General features: G+C 43.4%; 1 protein-coding gene across 5 annotated transcripts in view; it reads right to left on the bottom strand.

Annotated features, from left to right (window-relative positions):
- Positions 1 to 634: 634 nt before the first annotated feature.
- Positions 635 to 21660, bottom strand: part of ATG10 (autophagy related 10) — a 718554-nt gene continuing 697528 nt past the window's right edge. For 3 of the 5 annotated variants that reach the window (XM_069224710.1, XM_069224691.1, XM_069224681.1), the window contains one exon: positions 2153 to 2447. In XM_069224710.1, coding sequence (XP_069080811.1) covers positions 2291 to 2447 — 157 coding nt within the window. In that variant the 3' untranslated portion in view covers positions 2153 to 2290. Of the gene's footprint in view, positions 2448 to 13543; positions 13666 to 21660 lie in introns of all 5 variants that reach the window. The other 2 variants (XM_069224673.1, XM_069224700.1) reach the window with 1 other exon arrangement.

Raw genomic sequence — 21660 nt, 5'->3', positions numbered from 1 at the left:
CCTCTTCTCAATTCTGCTGATTTCCCCTGCTAGAGCGTTAAGGTTCATGCTTGAGTACACACATTCTTTATATATATATATATATATACATATATATATATATATATATATACATATATATACATATCTCACAATCTGATTCATAGGAACCTGACACCTTCCTCATAGAATTTCCCCTTGCTACTTTCTATCCTATATTTAGAAGAGAGGAGTTCCTTTATGGAACCTATTTGGGTGATACTTGGTTTGCTCTATGTAATACTAATTCGCATTTTCTTTTTAATTATCTATACATTTAGACAGCATGATCATTTGAATATGTATATGTTTCTTTGTATTCTGCTGATTGATCTACTTTGTAATCAGAATTCATTTAATAATAAAACCCTTAAAGTCTGAACACCATCCTCTTTGACATTCTTATGCAGCATAATGAACACTATCAAGGGTTGAACAAAGTAGTCGTTTTCATGTATTGAGATACAATTCAGCTAGTGCCACCTCGTAAGATTGTATGTTCACCCATCGCACTCGTTAGGCATTATTTATAAACAAGTATTCTAAGTGAAAGACCTCCCCCTTCCTCAGACAAAAAATAAATAAATATCAAATATATATTTTCTTCTATTTATTTAAATATTTTTGTTGACAATCAGTTGGTGCACCAAACTGCAATATAGCACATCTCTCAAATTAGGTCTCATTTCTTAGCACTATCCGAGCACAAGCTAGGGCATGTACGACTCACCAGTACCACAAAGAGTTGAACGTTTGTATAAAGGCCACAGTCTGTCCACCAGCATTAAATAATGGCACAGTGGGTAAGCTGCTATCCTGCATTCTTGCCAAAACTAACAAGTGTACCTCCTCCAGTCAGTCATGGCTTTTTATTTTATCCAGTAGCATGCTGAAATCTAGGACCTGCAGTTTTTCTTTTTACATGGGCTCATGACTACAAAGCTAGAACGTGCTGCAAGTGTCACACATGACAGTTTAAGCTATGCTATTGAAGGCCACACTACTTAAACGTTAGTGAACTTTACTTTAAGGACAAGCAGCATTTGAGGGAGTGGGAAGGAACAGCTGCAGCATTTCAATGTGAGACCATTCTTACAAATCAGCAACCTCAAAAACCTATTTCTACCTTTAGTGACAAAAAATGCAGGAGGCCAGGACATGCATGCATGCTCGGGCCAGGTCCCAGACCATAATGAAGGGACATGTCCTCTACCTCATCGTACCTTCTAGACAGTTACAAAAGAACACTGGCCAGAGCCCAGTATCAATACTTTACCCTGGCACAGCTCCACCATACTGAAAAAGATCACTACAAAGGCATTCAAATGAGTTAGGTGTCATACACAAAAGGTACAGTAGAGAGAAACACTGCCCAGTTCCAGTAGTTTCGAGCAGATGCTGAAATTACAGTGCACGCCCATCCTCCACTACCCCTTCCTCTCTCCTAATGTAAAACCACATGCCTCTGGGCCCTGTGATCTGGCAACCGAGCTTCTATTTGCGATCCTTATTGAGGTTGGCGTAAATGTACAGACAGAACAAAAACACACCATAGTCTTTCAAAAGCTAATACCTTAAGTACCCAGCACGTGTACGTCTCCAGGGGAATCACTCTGCAAGGAGATAGGGGCCGGTGACCCAGTCTCCACTACAACTGTGCAGGTCACTAAAGGTATAGGGCTCTTTCACACATCCTCGCCTGCAGACCTGCCAACTTACATGGTGCCACTATGTGTCACACAATATCGACTCCCTTCACAAAGTTACCTGGTAAGGAACCAATATCATATAGTAACAGGAAAGACAAGCTGGAAACCACTATAGTCAGTGAGGTTCCAGCTCATCGTTTGAGACTTTGACTGACATATGTCCATTAAGAGGTGTGAAAATATCCCAAGATATAGGCTTTAGCTCCAGCAAGCTTTTGAAGGGAGGGCAATGGTGGGAGAAGGGGGCACAAGTTCCTCTTAGGCAGTTTTCGGCACAACACCTACCCCGGCCAAGTCCCTTAAGCCTCCCCCCTCCTCAAAGGGTAGAATATATTTTATAGTTTGTAGGTCTGCGTCCGTCACTTGTAGCATCAGAGCTGGCTGCACGAGGTCTGTTTTATTTTCCTTGTCCAGCGGACTGTGGCGGGCTTTTACGTGATTCTTTCCAGTCCTTGTGGTAATGTGTTGATTTTATCAATATGCACTGGGTTTCCACCAAAAGCATGACGCTTGACAAGGCTGTGTGTCCTTGCCAGCAGGAATTATTCTTTCTGAAGATTAATTTATAAAGAGTTTGTTCCAAAGTGAAACAGTTTCTGGAAGTCCGAATACAGCATGTCATTCCATGACACCAGAGGCACAGTTATTGGCAGCAGTTCATTGTAGTTGAGGCTGGAGTCACTGCAGAGATGATCAACCACTGTGATCACTTTAATGTACCTAAAAAGGATATAACCAAAAAGTGGATATGAAGAATGTAGAAAACAAAATCAAAATCGTATCACGGTATATCAAGGAAAGCTGGGTACATAGTATACAGAATTACACTCTGTCCAACTAACAAAACAGATTGCTAAACTGTGGTCATAAGGGGTGTGGTTAAGTGAGCTATGGCTGGGCTCTCACAAGCCCAAACAATTAATCTTCTATTAGGTAACCTTATTTCTAGGAGGAATATCTGGCTCACTACTGGTAGCTTGCTATAGGTGTCAAGACTTGTCTCAGAGAAAACTGTATGCAGTACATGTGCTATTCCATCATATCAACAAAAGTGTGGAATTAATTATTTTTACTTTTATTATGCTTAGCCTCAGGTAAATATTCTAGGCAACATTCCAATTCATTAACACTTTGCTCACTGTGCCACTACAGACTTGGGCAAACTACGTGATGGCCTCATTCTGTTTGGTCACCTCCATATTTTTGGACTGATGCTGGTGTTTTTTTTTTTTTTTTACACAGAGTGCACTGAGGCCTGCTAACCTAACTTCAGGGCCAGTGCCCTAACTCCGAAACAAATATTTTCGAATTGGCTTATACCAGATTGGCAAAGGCTAACTTACTTGTAAACCCCTAGTATAAGGTACACAGGGTAACCAGGGCATGTATGTTGGAAAGTCACTCCAGGGATAGAAGCACTGGTTGCGGCACCCTGGACATGATCCAAGTAAAACACATCTCTCAGTCCTCTACTGCAGACTGGAAGAGCAGTTTTAAACTGCTGGCCCGACTATATCATTTAAAGCAATGGTAAAGCCAAAACTCCCTCTTCAATATGTGTCACCCCTAACGCATGCCTAACAAACCCAAGGCATGGTGCAGCATATTTCATGGGTATGGTATGTAGTTTACATGTTCTGGTGGTAAAAAAGCAAAACTATCTTTTACTCTGGGAAGATCTGGTCACCCCATGGGCAAGTACAGAGTTACACGCTGACCCCTAAGCTGTCCTAACTCTGGAACAGTGCGAACAAAGTTGATACTCCAAGGTTCCAAACAACCTGTTACATTAAGCCCAACTTGATTCTCAAGTTGGAATTAATGTAATGTGCTGGGTGCAACTTTCATAAATTTGCTAGTTTGTTGCCCTTAACTCTCCTGTGCTCTTGAACCAAGGTTGTCCCTCAGCTTAGTGACTTCCTGGGAAGACGTGCCAACAACTTCCACTAAAGGAGACAATAGAAGCCTACACAGGAGAGAGGTGGTACGTCTCCAAGGCAGATAATCACATGTGTGTTGGCCCAAAAGGCTAGTTTCAAAGGTGAAGCTGCCTTCAAAGAGCAAACAGGGAACATTTTGAAAAAGGGCTGACCTATTGTTGAGGCAGACAGACTGGTAGTCAGGAAGGAGAGGGGAAAACAGTTTTCCAGGGGTGTGTAGCTCCCTAGGTAAACTAACTTCTGGCTTCGACTAGAGAGATCTACACGCCGAGAGAGGGATCCTGCCATATTGGACATGGGCTGAATAGTGCATCTTGGGATAGCCAGATGCCACTCTTTGCAGGAAACGGTCCTCAGGAAGGAAGAGAACCGACAACCTAGAAACTGATTGCCTACTGACCGGGTCCAACCTGAAATCATTTTCTGGGCATGAAAGGGCACCCCTCGCACCCTGAAAGAAAATCTTGCCAGGACTGTAAGTAGGACCGAAGAAGGACTGCCCTGCTGCACAATAGAACCTGCAAAGAGAGGCTGCACTGGCATGAACTGCACCTGCTGTACCTGGTGGCTAACAAAGGAAAGAAACTGTGCCTGCTGTGTCCTTCTCGTGGAGTAGTAGTCTCCAGAGCCCAGCAGAAGAAAAAGACTCCAAGGGTCAGGTGGTTGACCTGTTTGCAGCACAAGACCACAACAGCAGAAGGGGTTTGCAGAGGCAAGCTGGTAGTCCAAATCTTCAAGACACTGCTTTTCAATGCTGTGCAGCACCACAGACCAGGACCCAATGCTCAACCGAGTTTGTTGAACCCGGGAAAGTCGTGATAGTGTAACTTGGTCACCCAGAAGGGGAGTTACCACTCAAGGAAAGATTCCACTATGACCACGATACCAGGCAACTGGTAGCACAGTGGCAACTGGACCTCTGGCAGGACCGAGAAAGCTTCAAGGGATATCGACATCTGTGGCCAGGACCACCTTACCAGACCCATGGACAAAGGATTAGCCGCAGGAAGACCACAGTCAACTACATCACATCTAGAGCCTCCTTGAGCATCTTTAACATCCTGTACCCCTTGCATCAGGACCATTCAATAGGAACCTACAGGAAAGAGATAAAAGCACCTGAAACTCACTGAAGACTGCTTCTACCTATGAGGTAACTGTTTCTGTAAGCCTTGCTGGTCTCCCTGTCTGACTCCCAACTCAAGTTGGTCACCTAAAGTAACTGCATTGATGATTGCCCAAAGTTTTCCCAAAAAGATTTCTAAGTGTCAAATTTCTGGAACTTGCCAATGCTTGAACGCAGTTAAGTGAAAAGTGCATATTTACTATACCTTGTAAATTCCATATCTCCGAAACCCTCTGATGGGTCTTTCGCGTTGCTGTGTCTAAAAATAAAGTCTATGTTTAAAAATTGGTGTTATATGTCTTGAGTGACTTGGTATTTCTCCTTCAATTCTTTTGATGCTGTTTAAATGCTTTACACTTGTTCATGTGTGTGTAAGCATTGGCGCTTAGAGTCACAGTTATCTAGGGTTGAGCTGAAGGTTTGACAAGCAAAACCTACTAGTCCTAAAAGGGTAGGTAAGTGTATTACGCAGTGAAGTTGCAAAACCACACCATAAAATACACCCCATTTCCTCACATCAACTAATGCAAAGAAGTCTTGACTCGCCATAAAAGGAACAGTGCAGCCCACGGTGGTAATGAACATAAGTGTTCCACATAAGCCTTGTCAGCAATAAACAGCGTTTTTACGGTGTGCCAAAACTGGTAAGCATAAGGATGATCCCTGTGTACATTAGCAAAGTGAGAAAAAATATTAGAAAATTAGAAAATATCCTCCTCCTGTTTTGGCATACTCAGACTTCTTAGAAAGATTTTCAAAATACTTACGTTCATTGCAAAGAGGCTGATCATACAGGCTTTAATAATCTCTCGGCTGGATTATGGGAATGCCCTGTTTCTTGGTGCCCCGAAATATGTTATGAAGAAATTGCATGTGGTGCAGAAAACTGCTGCCCGCCTTCTCTTCAATCTACCCAGGCATGAATCGGCCAAAACAGCTTTATCAACATTGCACTGGCTTCTTTTGGAGCAACGGATAAAATGTAAATCTTTATGTTACATTCATAGAGCGCTATATGACAAAGGCTCACCAATATTGCGAACCCTGGCTTCTTTTTACAAACCTACCAGACATCTTAGATCATCCTGTCATTCCCCCAATACAAAAGGCCAAATGGTAAGGAAGATCAATATCGTAGCTTGGAGCTAGACTGCGGAATTCATTACCACTGAATCTACGTCAAACCAACCACGAACTGTTGTTCCGGCGGCTATTAAAAACTTGGTTATTTTAGCTTTTGTCCCAAAGCCGTATATTCAAAGGTTTTTCTGTATAGTGCTGGGAGGCCTTCGGGTAGCTATGCGCTCTATAAATCTTCATAACATAACATAGGGGGAGTTTTTCCTTAACCCAGCCCAGCTGGACACCTGTTGCAGACAAAGAGCTGCGATAGGCTGGCCAATCACTTCTACTGGCCCCAGATGTCTGAGAAGGTCAATGAGTTTTGTCACTCTTGTGTTATCTGCCAGGTCAGTTGCAAAGCAAGGGGTAAGCACTCCTGATACCAATTCCAGTGGTGAGAACTCCCTTTGAGAGGGTGGATACATACATTGTTGGTCCCCTATAAAACCCCACCCCCAACAGCCCCAGGAAATAAATACCTTGCCTTAGGACAGTAATTGCCCCTGCAGTAGCTACAGCCCTCTTCATAATCTTCACCAGGGATGGGTTCTCTAAGAAGGTGATCCCACATAGAGGCATGAATTTTATGTCTGCCTGTCTGAAGGCTATGTGGAATGAGTGTCGTGTGACTTACAAGTTCACCACTTCCTACCATCCCTAAGGTAATGAACTAATTGAAAGATTCAACAAGACCATGAAAGGCATGATCCTAGGGTTACCTGATAAACTCAGGAAGAAATGGGATGTCCTTCTCAGATTCCTGCTATTCACCTACAGGGAGGTCCCTCTAAAAAGGAGTTGATTTTATTCCGTCTAATCTACTTTTGGACACCCTGTAAAAAAAGTCCACTAAGTTTGGTTAGACAGGGTTAGAAAAGACCCCTCAAGGATCCAAAACACAACATACTGGACTATATGTTTGGCCTTCACTCCAGGATAGCGGAGTACATGACGAAGGCGAATACAACCTTGATGGCCAGCCAGGGGCTTGTGAAGCACTGGAATGACCAGACGTCCTTCATCATTGAGTACCAACCAGGACAGTTGGTGTGGTACTTGGAGCCTGTGGCACCCGGAGCACTTTAAGACAAGTGGATTGGGCCCTACCCCATCATTTAGAGTAAGAGGTATGTCACCTACTTGGTAGACCAGAGTACCCCAAGAGCACTCACATGGTCATCCATGTGAACAGGCTCAAGTTGCACCACAAGAGGACAGACCTCAGCATGTTGAGTGTGATAGATGGAGGCGAGGAAGAAGCGAGTGAAACTCTCACTGACCTCTTGACCTCTAATGCCCAAGATGGACATGTGGAAGAGGTAGTTGTCTCCATCACACTAACAGACCAGCAGCAAAGGGAATGCTATCACTTGCTGAAGCAGTTAGCAGGCTGTTTTCTCTGACACCCCCAGCTCTGGCAACATGGTGTTCCCTGATGTGGACACCAGTGACAGGTTAACTGTCAAGAGCACAATGTACAGGCTGTCTGAGGCCAGCATCAAGGCTAAGGTTCCCACGATGTTGGAGTTGGGGGGTGATTGAGCACACAAGTAATCCATGGGCCAGCCCAGTGCTACTGGTGCCCAAGCCCAACCCCAATGAAGGGAAGTCGGAGATAGGGTTCTGTGTGGACTACAGGGGCCTTAATGCAGTTACAAAGACAGTTGTCCACCCTACACCAAGATGTAATGAGCTCATTGATAGGTTGGGGGTAACGCCAAATACATGAGCACCTTCAACCTGACATCAGGTTACTGGGAGAATGCTAAGGAGAGGTCTGCTTTTTTGACATCTGAAGCCCATTTTCAATTTAAAGCGATGGCCCTCGGGTTGGGAAATGCGCCTGCCACTTTCCAGAAGCTGGTGAATTGAGTACTTTCAGGTCTAGAAAGTTTCAGTGCAGCTTATCTTGATGATCACTTGCTCCACCTCAAGTAAGTGCTTCAGGCCCTGCAGCAGGAAGTCTGACTATAAAGTCAAGAAAGTACCAGATACAGCAAGGCTCTGTTGTGTACCTGGGCTACCAAGTTGGTGGACTCCATGTACAATCTCTCCAACCTAAGATCCAGACAATTCTGGCCTGGGAAGTTCCTAAGACAGAGACCTAAGTCAGAGCCTTTCTTGGCCTACATCGGTATCACAGTTTGACTTGAGAAGGGTATGGTACCATAGTTGCACTACTCACTGCACTTAACACCAAGAAGCAACCCAGAAAAGGTATTTGTGCAGAGCAGTGTCAAAAAGCTTTTGACACCCTCAATGAAGATCTGTGCTCAGCACCTATCCTAAAGGCACCTGACTTAGTGAGGAATTCATTGTTCAGACAGACACCTCTAACAATGGATTCGGGCATTGTTGTCACAAGTGCATGATTTGGGCCAGGATCAGCCAGTTGCCTTCATTAGCAGGCAACTCCTTCCCACAGAACAAATCTGGAGCACCACTGAGAGGGTAGCCTTTGTTGTGGCTTGGTCTGTGAAGAAACTGAGATCTTAACTGTTTGGGACTTGCTTCAGAGTTCCAACTGACCACAGACCTCTTAGATGGTTGATGCAGATGAGAGAAGAGAACCCCAAGTTGTTGAGGTTATCCATGTTCCTATAGGGAACTAACCTGTGAGTGGAACACAGATGTGGACCCAACCAGGCAAATGCACATGACCTTTCCATGTTCTTCCATTTAGATGATAAGAGCTAGGAGGATAAACGTTAGTTGCTAACCACCATTCGCCTGGAGGGGGGCCATGTAAGGAAATGCCTCTTGTTGCATGGTCACCCCCATGCTTTTTGGACAGCTGCTGCTGGTTTTTTTTTTACTCAGAGTGCACTGAGGCCTGCTAACTAGACCTCAATGCCAGTGCCCTGACCCTAAAATGTGTAGGTCGAATTGGCTGATACCAGATTAGCCAAGGTTAATTTACTTGTAAGCCCCTGGGATTTGGTATCCAGGGCATGCAAGTTAGAGAGTCACTCCAGGGATTGATTGCAGCACTGGTTCTGCCACCCAGGACATGACCCAGGTAAAACACATCTCCCAGTACGCCACTGCACACTGGAAAAGCAGTTTTAGGCTGCTAGCCCTGACTTTGCTATTTAAAGCAATGGCAAAGCCAAACCTCCCTCTGCAATACGTGTAAGTCACCCCTAAGGCAGCCATTCTGAGCCTGAGGCAGGCTGCAGCAAATTTCATGGGCAGAGCAAGTAGTCTACATGTTCTGTGAGTAAAAACACAAAACTGTTGTTTTTACTGTGAAAGACTTGGTTGCTCCATTAGCAAGAACAGAGTTACACTCTGACCCCTCAGCTGTACTAACTCTGGAACAGTGTGACCAAAGTTGATACTACCTGGTATCAAACAACTTCTCAAGTCGAAATTAATGCAACATGTGCAGTGTGCAACTTTTATAAAGTTGCCATTTTGTTGCCCTTAACTCTTCTGTGCTCCTGCACCAGGTTTGTCCCCGAGACAGCTTTCTGCCCTCATGGGAAGACGTGTCAACGACTCCCAGGAAAGGAGACAACAGAAGTGGGAGAGTGGTCTAACCTCTCTCTGGTAGAAAGCCACACAGGTGTTGGCCCAAAAGGACAATTTCAAAGGTGAAGCCACCTTTGAAGAGCAAATGGGAACACATGGGAAAAGGCCTGTCCTATTTTTAGGGTAGATATGCTGGCACTCTGGGAGGACAGAGGAAACCAGCTGCCAAACCGGTATTTCAGGGGCGTTTAGCTCCCTTGGTAGCCACACATCTGGGTTGGGCTAGGGAGCTCCACACTCTGAGAGAGAGGTCCTACCATACTGGAAGTGGACAGAATGGTGCAACTTGTGACAGCCAGAGGGCACAATTTGCAGGAAGTGATCAAGAGGAGGGAGGAAACCTAATAGACTATTGGCTACTGACCAAGTCCACCCTGAGGGCATTTTCTGGGCATAAAAGGGCACTCATTGCACCTTGAAAGCAAATCTTGTCTGGCCTGGAAGGATCAAAGACAGACTGCTCTGCTGCACTGTGGGCCTGGAAAAGAGATGCTGCACCAGCGTAAACTGCACCTGCTGAACCTTGCAGCTAGCAAAGGAGAGAGACTGTGCCTGATATGTCCTGCTAATGAAGTAGCCAACTCCGGAGCTCAGCTGCAATAAAGGACTGGAAGGGTCAGTTGGCTGACCTCCTGTTAGCAGCACAAGGCCACAACAGCTGAAGAAACCTGCTGGGGTGCACTGATAGCTCCAATCTTCAAGCTGCAGGTTCTCATCACCGTGCAGCACCAGAGACCAGGACCCAAGAGTTAAATTTGCATCTGGGTTCGCTGAACCCAGGAGAGCTGTCAGAGTGCAGCTTGGCCATTCAGAAGGTGAGGTACTGTCCACAGAAGACTTCTGCTGAGACTGCGATACCGGGCGACTGATAGCCCAGTGGGGACTGGACTTCTGCCAGGATTGAGAAGATTTTGAGGGACGTCAGCCTCTGTGGCCTGGACAGCCTCACAAGGCCCGTGGGACTGAGGAGTGGCCGCAAGAAGACCCCTGTCGACCGCATCGCATCTACAGCTTCTTTAGCATCCTGTATCCTTTCATCAGGACCACTCCATAGGAACTTACAGCAAAGGGATAAAACTGGCTGGAACTCACTGAAGACTGTTTCTACCTTCGAGTTAACTGTTGCTTGTTTCCCTAACTGGCTCCTGACTTGAATTGGTCACCTAAAGTACTTCTGAGCAACCGCATTGACGCTTGCCCAAAGGTTTCCTTGAAAAAGTTTTTAAGTGTCAAACTGGTTGAATTTGCCACTGCTTGCTTGCAGTTACGTGAAAAATAGCATAGTTACTATACCTTGTAGATTCTACATCTCCACAATCCTTTGGTGAGACTTTGTCATTATGGTGTCTAAAAATACATAAAAATACAGTCTATTTTTATAAATTGGTCTTGGATTTGAGTGTGTAGGATTTCTTGAGTGCCTTGTATGTTTCTTAGTCAATTGTTTTTCTGCTGTTTAAAAGCTTTACACTTGTGCCTTTGTGTACGCCTTGCTGCTCAGGACCAAAGCTACCCAGGGCGGAGCTGAAGGTTTGACAAGCAAAGGCTACTAGTCCTAAAAGGGTAAGTAAGTGCATTACACAATGAGGTTGCACAGCACATCATATAATACACCCCATTTCCTCAATTCAACCGTATGCAAATAAGTCTTGTCTCGCCATAAAAGGGACGGTGCAGCCCATAATGGTAATGGAACATAAGTGTTCCAGCCTTGTTAGGATAAACTGCATTTTTACGGTGTGCTAAAACTGATAAGCATAAGAATGACCCCTGTGTACCTTAGCATAATGAGCAAAAATATAATGAACGGTAGTATGGCAACTACTGATGGCTGATGTTAATGCAAGCATTCCACCCATCTCTCTTCGTTTTTAACAAGAAAGGTAAAAGAGTTAGACTAATTGAATATCCACAGGTATTTATCTGCAACACATTTGTGGACCAGGAGTTTCTATCTGTATCATTGTTTTGCCACTCCTACAACTAATTTCTTTAAAACTTCGGTTAGGTGTAGTGTACAATTTCTCACTCATTTCCAACATTCTCATCCCACATTTCCCCCCACAGAGCCTTCTCTGTACCCACATCCCCGGTCTTCGTGAGCTAATGCAGGAGCACTGCCCTCAGTGTTATAGGGCACACAGTGAGTGTTCTTCCTCCCGTAGATAGGCCAGGAGTGGCTGTCACAGTTTCAAATTTGCGGCATCCGTCTTTCTGGTCGTATGTAAGAATCTCCAGCCAGCAGTAACCACAGTTGTTGAGTCGAAGAGGTAATATCTGGGGTTTTTCCTTCTTCCAGTGTGTCGCCACCTCCTGTTTGGCTGTCAGCCGTATGAGGGTATCACTGTCCACTCTCCCATGCCAAGGCCGGCCAAGCTACATGGGAGTTCAACTATTATCACCAGCAGCGGGTCATGCAGCAGTGATAAAAAGGGGTGAGTTGCCCACAGTTCCACCAAGTGTGGAGTGTCATCCCGCCCTCCTCACATCCCCTCCAGCATTTACCGTCAGTATCAGGAAACGTATGCATCAATTCCAATCTTAAACAATCTTATACCAGCTTTCCACTGCATTTAATGTTCAGAACAATATTTGGTATCTCGCCCCATAACCTAGTCCATTCTTTCGACGCTATCGCCCCTCCCTGCGCTTTCTCCCATCTACTTATGTGGGGCCAGCAATGTCCCTCCAGTAGGGTTTTTAGTGTAGTATAGATTGCTGATATGAGACCCCCTGTAGTTTGTGAATAGTTTTTCAAAGTTTGTGAGTTCCTTCTGCTTTGTTAACTGGGTATCGTCTTCTGTAATTTTGAACTCTTACACTAGGTGAGCAATTTAATCGCCTATTCCTGGAAGAGGTACTGCAACACAGACATTCACCTTTATGCCATGTTTCATACTCATTGTATGGTGTAAAGGGAGAGGGGGAGGCCGTAACAGTGTGACGTGTCCTCACTTCAACCCATACTGACTGCATGGGCCCGTGACACCTGAGACATACGCTACTTTGGGTCTTGTTGACTTCGGTAACCTCAGCACATCGCACAGAAGGATCCCCAGCAGGTGCATTTCTATTGCAGCCCAATGTTTCTCTGTCTCAGATAGTGACAATTCAAACCCTACCTGGTGCTTTGCCGCTGTGTAATAAGAGTGTATGTCCAGCAGACACTAGCCACTCTTGGTTTGCCTTTCTGCAAAATGAAATTGTCACAGGGTTTCTAAATGTTAAGGGTCTCGTTTGGGAATGATTGATGCTATTGCCTAAAAGAAGTAATAAGCTTGGGAGAGTGTTTTTTTTAACATGCTTATTAGGCCTACCCAGGAGATGAAGTTGAAGACAGGTCTCCATCGTGTTTAATTTAAACGGAAAATAATTCAGTTTAAAGAGATCCTGAAGGGTTGGGGGTCATCTTTATTCCGAGATATTTAATGGCCTTTACGTCAATTTGAGAGGGAGAGCCTCTTAGACCTCTAATCTAAGATGTCTAGGCACTCTAATCCCCATGATTTTAGATTATATTATGATAGAACTGGATACCCTTCCGTACTGTTGCATACGGGTCATTGTCACCTGGACCTCAACGGATCTATCAGAGTCAAAAGAATATCATCAGCAAATGGGTTTATTTTATGTTTTATGTCCTACCCTCCACCCCCCCGAACGGGTACCTCAAAAGTGTGTCTGATGAGTTGTGCCAACGGTCCTACTGAGTGGGCAAAAAGGAGGGAGGACACGGGGCAGCACTGCCTCATCCCCCTCATCAGTGTCAAGCCATTCACCAACTTCTCGCTGATGGGTTGTGATATTCTGCCCATTTGCTTAGTCGCATAAAGGGTCCCATTGGTATCTTTGACAGCAAGGCTTAAAGAAAGGGCCATTCCACTTGCTCAAATGGCTTCACTGCAACTATCCCCAGGATCACCATGAGTATGTCATCTGTTGGCCTTCTCAATCGAATGTAATACAATCAGAACAATTTCAAATGTTTGGCAGTTTTTAATAAATCCGGACTGCCTGGGTCTATTGTTTGTCTTTTCGTATCCATGACAGACTTTAATAATTCTTTTGTTTTATATAAAATAATGTATTCATACCTCTTTGTGTCTCCTCGGAACATGTTTCATGGTCAGATATTGCCAAGCCGTAGCTCAAAGGTAGATTTATGCCTACAACAGGGCCTACTATACTCAGCCAGGATGTTATGTAGTTTACATGTCTAAAAAAAATAAAAAAAAAGAAATCCAAGTGTTATCAAATTGTTTGGCATCTTTAGATCAGCAAACACTAGGCTTAGAGAGTTTGGTACCAAGTGGTTACCTTCACTATATAAAAAAAAAACACAAAACAATCTTTGCATAGTTTGAAATGCATATGAAAGACGGTGTCCTCTAATTTCCAGGGACATTTTCCGTCGTTTAACTTCACATGCTCTACTAACTAGATCTAAGATGTTCACAACCACTTTTTCCGTTCTCGTTTAAAAATCCCTTGCTTCACCAATGGTCAAACAATCCTGGTCAGTGCTACCATTACTGCAGTTCTTACTTTCTCTACACTTAAGACCATATTCAATGCTGCCAGCTGCCTGAGGAATGTGACAAATGTGAAATACACAACCACAGACAAATGGGTGAAGTGTGGCATTCACTTAGGTTTAGTAAAATCTAAATGTCTTGGCTTACACAAATCTAAAAGGGCCAACACTGCCTTTGCCTGCAAGCCTCTTGCCTTTGAAAAAGAAAGAAAGAGGAGGGAAACAAGAAAAGAAGTAAAGAAAGAAGGTAGGAAAGAGGGTAAAAAAGAAGTCCAGAAAGGGAAAAAGAAGGTATGAAAGAATAAGAAGGCAAGTAAGAGGGAAAGAAAGCAAGTAAGGAACAAAGAAAGTCAAGAGAGAAGGAAGGAAAGAAGGGTAAAAGGAAGAAAGAAGGAAAGCAAGAAAGGCGTGAAAGAATGAAAGAAAAAGGAAAACAAGAAAAGCAATGAAAGAATAAAAATGAAAGCAAAAAAGAAAGAAAAGAGGAAAGCAATAAAGAATAAAAGACAAATGAAAAGCAAGAAAGAAGGAATTAAAAATGTAAAGCAAGAAAGAAGTAAGAAGGATTGAATGAAAAAAGGAAAGCAAAGAAGGAAAGAATGAAAGAAAAAATAAAGCAAGAAAGGAGGAATGAAAGAATGAAAGAAAAGAAAGAAGGAATGATAGATTCTTTCTTTCCTTTCTTGCTTTATTTTGATTCTAACAAAGCGGTAAAGAAGAGAAAGAAAGTAACAAAAAAGTGTTAAAAGTGCAGCAAACTAAAACACAAGTCTGTTTTCTTCCTGGGCAAAGTTTATTAAAGAACCATTGGTGAAATTGAATCCAGAATAAACCTGTTTTTAAAACTTGTCTGCTTATGAATTCACATGATTAATATTGACGCTTTCGATAATTTAATACAGAACAGTTTAAAATGGATGCAGTCTGTTATGCTGTGAATTACCAGCAGGCAAACAGTAAACAAAGGGCACTCCAAAAGGAAATTACAGCTGCATAGGAAAGCGACAGGAACATAAAAAAAGAAATTAAAACAAAACATTAGCAAAGGGAACTAGCTTGTGTATGGATGATGTGTTCCTTGTGAAAGAGCAAAACGGCGTCACTCAAGCTAAAGTTCTCTAGTTGCTGAAGTGGGCCGACCCCCTGCCCACTGCTGTATGGTGTAGTGGGCAGAAGCAAAAACTGAATGAAAAAACAAGACCACTGGATAAAGAAAGCTGGCTGAAAGACTCTTTAATTCTCTTTAAATAAGTATATTATACATACACATTTAAAAAAATCAAAAGGTCATGGCTATTGTCAGACCTAAGAACAGAATAAGCAGCAATTTTTTCACAAGACAATGCTTGACATATGAACTCTGTCTCTGAAAGCACATCAAGTGCTACAAGGGGAACGCAAAACTGAAAGGCCTCTTTGACTGTTCTCCTTTCTTAACTCCTGCAAGGTTAGTTTGGGGGTACCGCAGTGCCTCCCACACCCCTACTTTCAGCGCCCCTAGAGTTGGCTTGCTTACAACATTCACTTCCAGTTGAAAACATATTGCTCAAGCCAGAGGATAATAAACTTCAAGAAAGCAGGCTAACTTGATGAACAATTATCCATCTCCAATTGACAACTCACAGGCTCAACCTGCAGTAGTCCATGCCTGCTGTGAATTCCTGATACAACTGTTTTCTCACTCACTGTTATGTTCAGTCCTTTTTGCACCCAGTGGTCAGGCCTGAATACTGTAAAAATATCTCATATCTAGATTCTTGGGATCCGAACATAACCCTTTTTACCTTCCCTCCTCTGCTTCTCCTTTTCAGTTTCATGTTAACAGATATTTATTTTTTCATAAATATAAGAAATATAAGAATACGTGCCAGAAAAAGTAACATATTCATTTTAGAGTTCCTCAAACCCCGTTAGCAGAATTAGCAACCTGAGGATCAATGTTCACTATTTAATTACTCTCCACCTATGCTGTTCATGATATGCAGTTATTTCTTCAAGCCTACGAGTTTGCCAATACACGTTCCCACTCCAGCTTCAGCTGTATCAAACTGTGCATACATTGTCTATCTCCACCCAGAGCTATAAATTAACCTCAGCATACTGCATGAAAGCATCCCATAAGATATCCCACCAGATATCTCCCTTATCATTAATAACAAAGTATTTCGGGAGATGGAGGCTGTGTAATGAGATTGGCATAAAACCTCCATCAGCCCCTAGACTTATTTATTGCCAGAAATGTCTATTAGCTCAAAATCTACACACTGTGTGCCCCACGAGAGCGCGACTACCCAGTACCAAATCAATTTCAGTTGTGCATCCATGTACATGTGAAAAAGGCAAACACTATCTATAGAGTAGAGCCTTAACCCCCAAAAAATGTTGACAAGCGAACAATGAAATAACTATCTATTGGCTTTCAGTCTTTAGTGGCAACAGTAGCTTAGATTATCTAACCAATGAATTTCTCCTTCTACAATTTCTGCAAATAACCTAAATAATGAACATAGACATCTCTTGACTTGCAATAGGGCATAAGGTGTCAATAATGTCAACAACTCTCCCCAAGATGCCCTTAAATAAGATCCCCTAGTTTTATTATCCATTTGTACCAGAACAGAACAAAATGTGCCTACTAAGCGCCACTATTCTGAATAAGCTGATGAAAAGCAGCCCCTCGGAAAGTAACCCCTAAAGGTGTCATCTAAACACACCATTTCAAGCCAATCCTTCTTAACAGCCCTCCGTAGTGTATTTCCTTTCACTGATGAAAAAAGTCCCTTTTACTTTAATAGCCATATCTAATGATCAGAAAGGGTGTGTGTGCTATTGCCCCTATGGTTGCCGAAATCTGTCATGCCACATTTATGCATTGTACTGCCCATCATAAAATAGGCTTTTCCTTGTGGAGAAATTGCAGTGATTCTCGTATAATTGATTTATCAACAATTTTAAATATTATTTATTCAGATGACGAACAAATTAAGACTTATTTAATTTGAAATATGTGAAGTTCTAGTCCATGTTTCCTATATATATATATATATATATACATGTATATATATATATATATATATATATAAGCACTTTTCAGTTTTAAAAAACCATAAAGGATTGTTGACGACAATTAATGATCTATTCTACTCCATCGCGATTTACAGTGGAGTAACTGTTATTCTTCAACACTTCCTAATAAATACAGCCAAAGAACACGTGTTTCTGAGTTTAAAACAACTTATTCAGGGCTCAAGATGAGATTCCAGAGTTTGGGAAAAAGTTTTTTTTTCATATGGTGCTAAATGTTTTTAGGTCTAGTGTCTTCATCTTTTAGATTTAGTTGCACTTCTTTTCCATGCATCAGGATGTTTTCACAAATTCCAAGAAATCGTCCACACTTCCCGTGCAGTGCACATGCACTTCCTCGTTAGATCTCATGTACTTTGTTTCACTGCTTATGAAGCCCATAGGAAGCAGTCTCTACATATGCACAATTGGCATTTTTATCAATTAAGTATTTTACGTAAGGGTAGCGTAGGTCCAAAAATACAAAAATATCCAATTTTTAGTTATATACAGACTGGAATTCCTCACAGCCGCCTGATCCCAAACTGGCTCCATTATTTCCTCTCTACCTCCAGCAAAGGTCATTGTCAAAAACAAACATCTGAACTTCCCCATTAGAGTGAGACACCGATATACCTCATATGTTGAGCATGAGCCTCTAGAGATCACCGGAGACACATGCCCCCAAACTGGGCATTTCCAATCCTATTGTCCTCCCAAAGCACTATACAAGACAACAGTTGTGGCAAAGCCCTCCAGCAGCAGAGCAGGCTGCATCTCTCTAGGCCATTCATATAATGAGTGCACAGCATCTTAACCAACTGACCTAAATGTTCAAAAGAGCAGCATTCAATCAAATCAATTCATCTGGCGATTTCTGATCCTTACTTGTGCCAATTTTTACTTTTTTCAAGGTGTTCTTCACTGGTGGTTTAATCTGCATGTAGTCCATGGTGCCCCAAGAGCTGTCCCCTACACCCAAGCCGGGGCAGATTTACCCTCCTCCGGTGTTGTGACCACGGGAGACTTTGCATCTAAAGGCGCAAACAGAAATAGCCATTGATATTTATTCTTGTATGAGCGGAGTTCAGCCGTCGATTTCTACATTTCTCTTCTTGTACCCCGTGAGTTTTGAGATCGGTTTTTGAACAACTGCACCTCACTCCCGTGAACACAATGGGGTTCCTTTGCAATTGATCTTTGGAATGTGCCATTGTCTATTAGTACTGGCCTACAGAGTGAAGTAACTCTATCCCTCCTTTGAGAGACTCCTTCTCATTATTTAGTTAAAGAGCATCCGTTCTTGATCTGTCCTCCAGGTTATCACACTTTTAATGTATGTCTCATGTTCTACTCAAGGCATCGCGCACATGCTCTAAGTAATTACGATAGTACGTGTTAAAACATTTCCTTCATTAGCTGCAACTTTGTCTCCAATCTGATGTATCTTTTTTCAAATAAACATCAAACAACTGACAGTCTCTCCTGTAGGATTAACACTAAAAGAGTACTTTAAGGTGCAAACTGTTAGTGGGTGTGTGAGGGCTTTCATCCTTAACTTTATTAAGCTGTGAGTCCAACTTTGCCTATGGTTAGAGAGTCCTCTCTGCTGGACAGCCCAGGGTCAGGAGTGCTACCTTCCAGCTGTCTTCACCTTTAGTAAAAAAAAAAAACTGCATTCTATAGCTTTTAGCCAGTACTCGGGATGGGGTTCCGAGACTACAACTTCCAAAACGTAAGTGGTTTTGGTGAAAGAGCTAGAAGAGGTTAAATGGGTCATACAAGGAAAGGGGCCACGTGACAGCTGTGGCTTGAAAGAAGTTGAAAGTACTTAACGGTATCAATGCATTTCAATGCTCTGTCCGATTACCAGTCTGGAGAACTGAAACTCAAACAAAACCAGAATTCCTCATATCAGCTTCAACACCAAAAAAATGAATCCATAAATGGCAAACAAATCCATGAAAATCAAGGAACCCTTCCAACCATACTACTCAGGAAACTAGGATTTAAAAAACAGCACATAAAAGTGTCTAATGCTCTCTGCTGCTCTCACCTTCCTTGCTCTCTTCCTTCTACGTCATTTTCTATCTTTTTCTCACTTACCTCTTGTAAACTCTTATTCACTCTTTCTATTTTCTTTCTATTCACTCTCCCACTCTTTATTAACTGGTTTAGCCTTTACAAAATAGGCAGTTATGCACCGCCTCCCTCCATGAAAAGACCAGGAATCCAAGAGATGCTGAAGAAACTCTCCAGGATGCCACGGAGGAAGCAGCAGCGGCCCTGGCACTCTGCAGGTACAGTACCAGTCTCTGTGCCATGTTTAATGTCCCCTTCCACCTCCAAGTGTCCCTTCGCAAGCCACATAGGGCTAGACTTAAGCTTGCTGGGGGGAGCAGTCCGTGCCAAGTGTGTTTCTTTGTGGATATTTATTATCCAACTCTGGAACTGACAACCAGGCCTGGGAAGTACAGAGCTGAAACTGTATACGCCCGGGATGCCTAAAAAATATGACACTGTATTGCGTCATAACTGGGCGGTCCCTGGGGATCCCAAATATTGCAGACCCGGGTTGGCACCATCTCAGTCCGTCGCCTGATTAAAAATCAACTCTGACAATATTTAACTGCCATGTGCGCAGACTAAAGCATGTGCCTGACAAAAACTGCCTGACGTCGATTTCAGCGAGCGCCATTCCGGGCAGGCAAGGGCACTGTAAATTAACGGAAATATGGATTTTAATTTCTTTTTGCAATTCCCATCCAACAGGCTTGTAAAGTTGGAGGAGCGTGGCCCCTCTGCTCATCATCCGGAACCACTCCTGGCTCCAATCGTGCAAGCAACTACCATAAATGTAATCCTTTGGGGAGCATAGGAGGAAATATTTTGATGCATGTAATGCTATGCCACTCGTGGTATTTTTTCAAAAGGGAAGATTATGTGCAGAGCGGAAACAAAAGTAGTGAAGGTGAAAATTAAAAACACATATTGGGTAGAAATGTTTGTTCTATTTGAATCCCCCAGAGGTGTAATTAAAAGGAAAAGTGGGGAATATTTCTACCCTCTAAGCGGAGGTTGACATGTTTCTGCCCTTTCTAACCCTTTATCAAGGTATCATCGGCCTTTCCCAGGAGCATAAGGCCCTCTCTGCTTTAAATGCTGATGATAGAAATGTGATGTTGGGTGCTCTCCCACGTATCAGAAATATGGAACCTATAATTAAGCATACCAACTACATGGTTATGGTTAAATCGACAACATATGTCTACATAAATAGATCTCACAATCCCAAAAAGGTGCTCCGTCAATATGCACATGCAGTGGTGGACCATACATAAGTGTAGACCATTGCATAAATTGGTTCTTACATAGTATTCCTATATTGTGGTATCTCCAGTGTGGGAGCTTTTTGGTCACAACCCTGAACTAAAAATAACACCACCGATCAGTTTAATGTTTTTCATGTTGTAAGGAAATGCCTCCTTGGCATGGTTGCCCCCTGACTTTTTGCCTTTGCTGATGCTATGTTTACAATTGAAAGTGTGCTGAGGCCTGCTAACCAGGCCCCAGCACCAGTGTTCTTTCCCTAACCTGTACTTTTGTATCCACAATTGGCAGACCCTGGCATCCAGATAAGTCCCTTGTAACTGGTACTTCTAGTACCAAGGGCCCTGATGCCAAGGAAGGTCTCTAAGGGCTGCAGCATGTCTTATGCCACCCTGGAGACCTCTCACTCAGCACAGACACACTGCTTACCAGCTTGTGTGTGCTAGTGAGGACAAAACGAGTAAGTCGACATGGCACTCCCCTCAGGGTGCCATGCCAGCCTCTCACTGCCTATGCAGTATAGGTAAGACACCCCTCTAGCAGGCCTTACAGCCCTAAGGCAGGGTGCACTATACCATAGGTGAGGGTACCAGTGCATGAGCATGGTACCCCTACAGTGTCTAAACAAAACCTTAGACATTGTAAGTGCAGGGTAGCCATAAGAGTATATGGTCTGGGAGTCTGTCAAACACGAACTCCACAGCACCATAATGGCTACACTGAAAACTGGGAAGTTTGGTATCAAACTTCTCAGCACAATAAATGCACACTGATGCCAGTGTACATTTTATTGTAAAATACACCACAGAGGGCACCTTAGAGGTGCCCCCTGAAACTTAACCGACTATCTGTGTAGGCTGACTAGTTTTAGCAGCCTGCCACAAACCGAGACATGTTGCTGGCCCCATGGGGAGAGTGCCTTTGTCACTCTGAGGCCAGTAACAAAGCCTGCACTGGGTGGAGATGCTAACACCTCCCCCAGACAGGAATTGTCACACCTGGCGGTGAGCCTCAAAGGCTCACCTCCTTTGTGCCAACCCAGCAGGACACTCCAGCTAGTGGAGTTGCCCGCCCCCTCCGGCCAGGCCCCACTTTTGGCGGCAAGGCCGGAGAAAATAATGAGAAAAACAAGGAGGAGTCACTGGCCAGTCAGGACAGCCCCTAAGGTGTCCTGAGCTGAAGTGACTCTAACTTTTAGAAATCCTCCATCTTGCAGATGGAGGATTCCCCCAATAGGGTTAGGATTGTGACCCCCTCCCCTTGGGAGGAGGCACAAAGAGGGTG

Source organism: Pleurodeles waltl, chromosome 1_1 (genome assembly GCF_031143425.1).
Source record: "Pleurodeles waltl isolate 20211129_DDA chromosome 1_1, aPleWal1.hap1.20221129, whole genome shotgun sequence".
Taxonomy (NCBI): Eukaryota; Metazoa; Chordata; class Amphibia; order Caudata; family Salamandridae; genus Pleurodeles; species Pleurodeles waltl.
The sequence above is the reverse complement of the archived record's forward strand: the minus strand, read 5'-3'. Positions and strand labels throughout refer to the sequence as shown.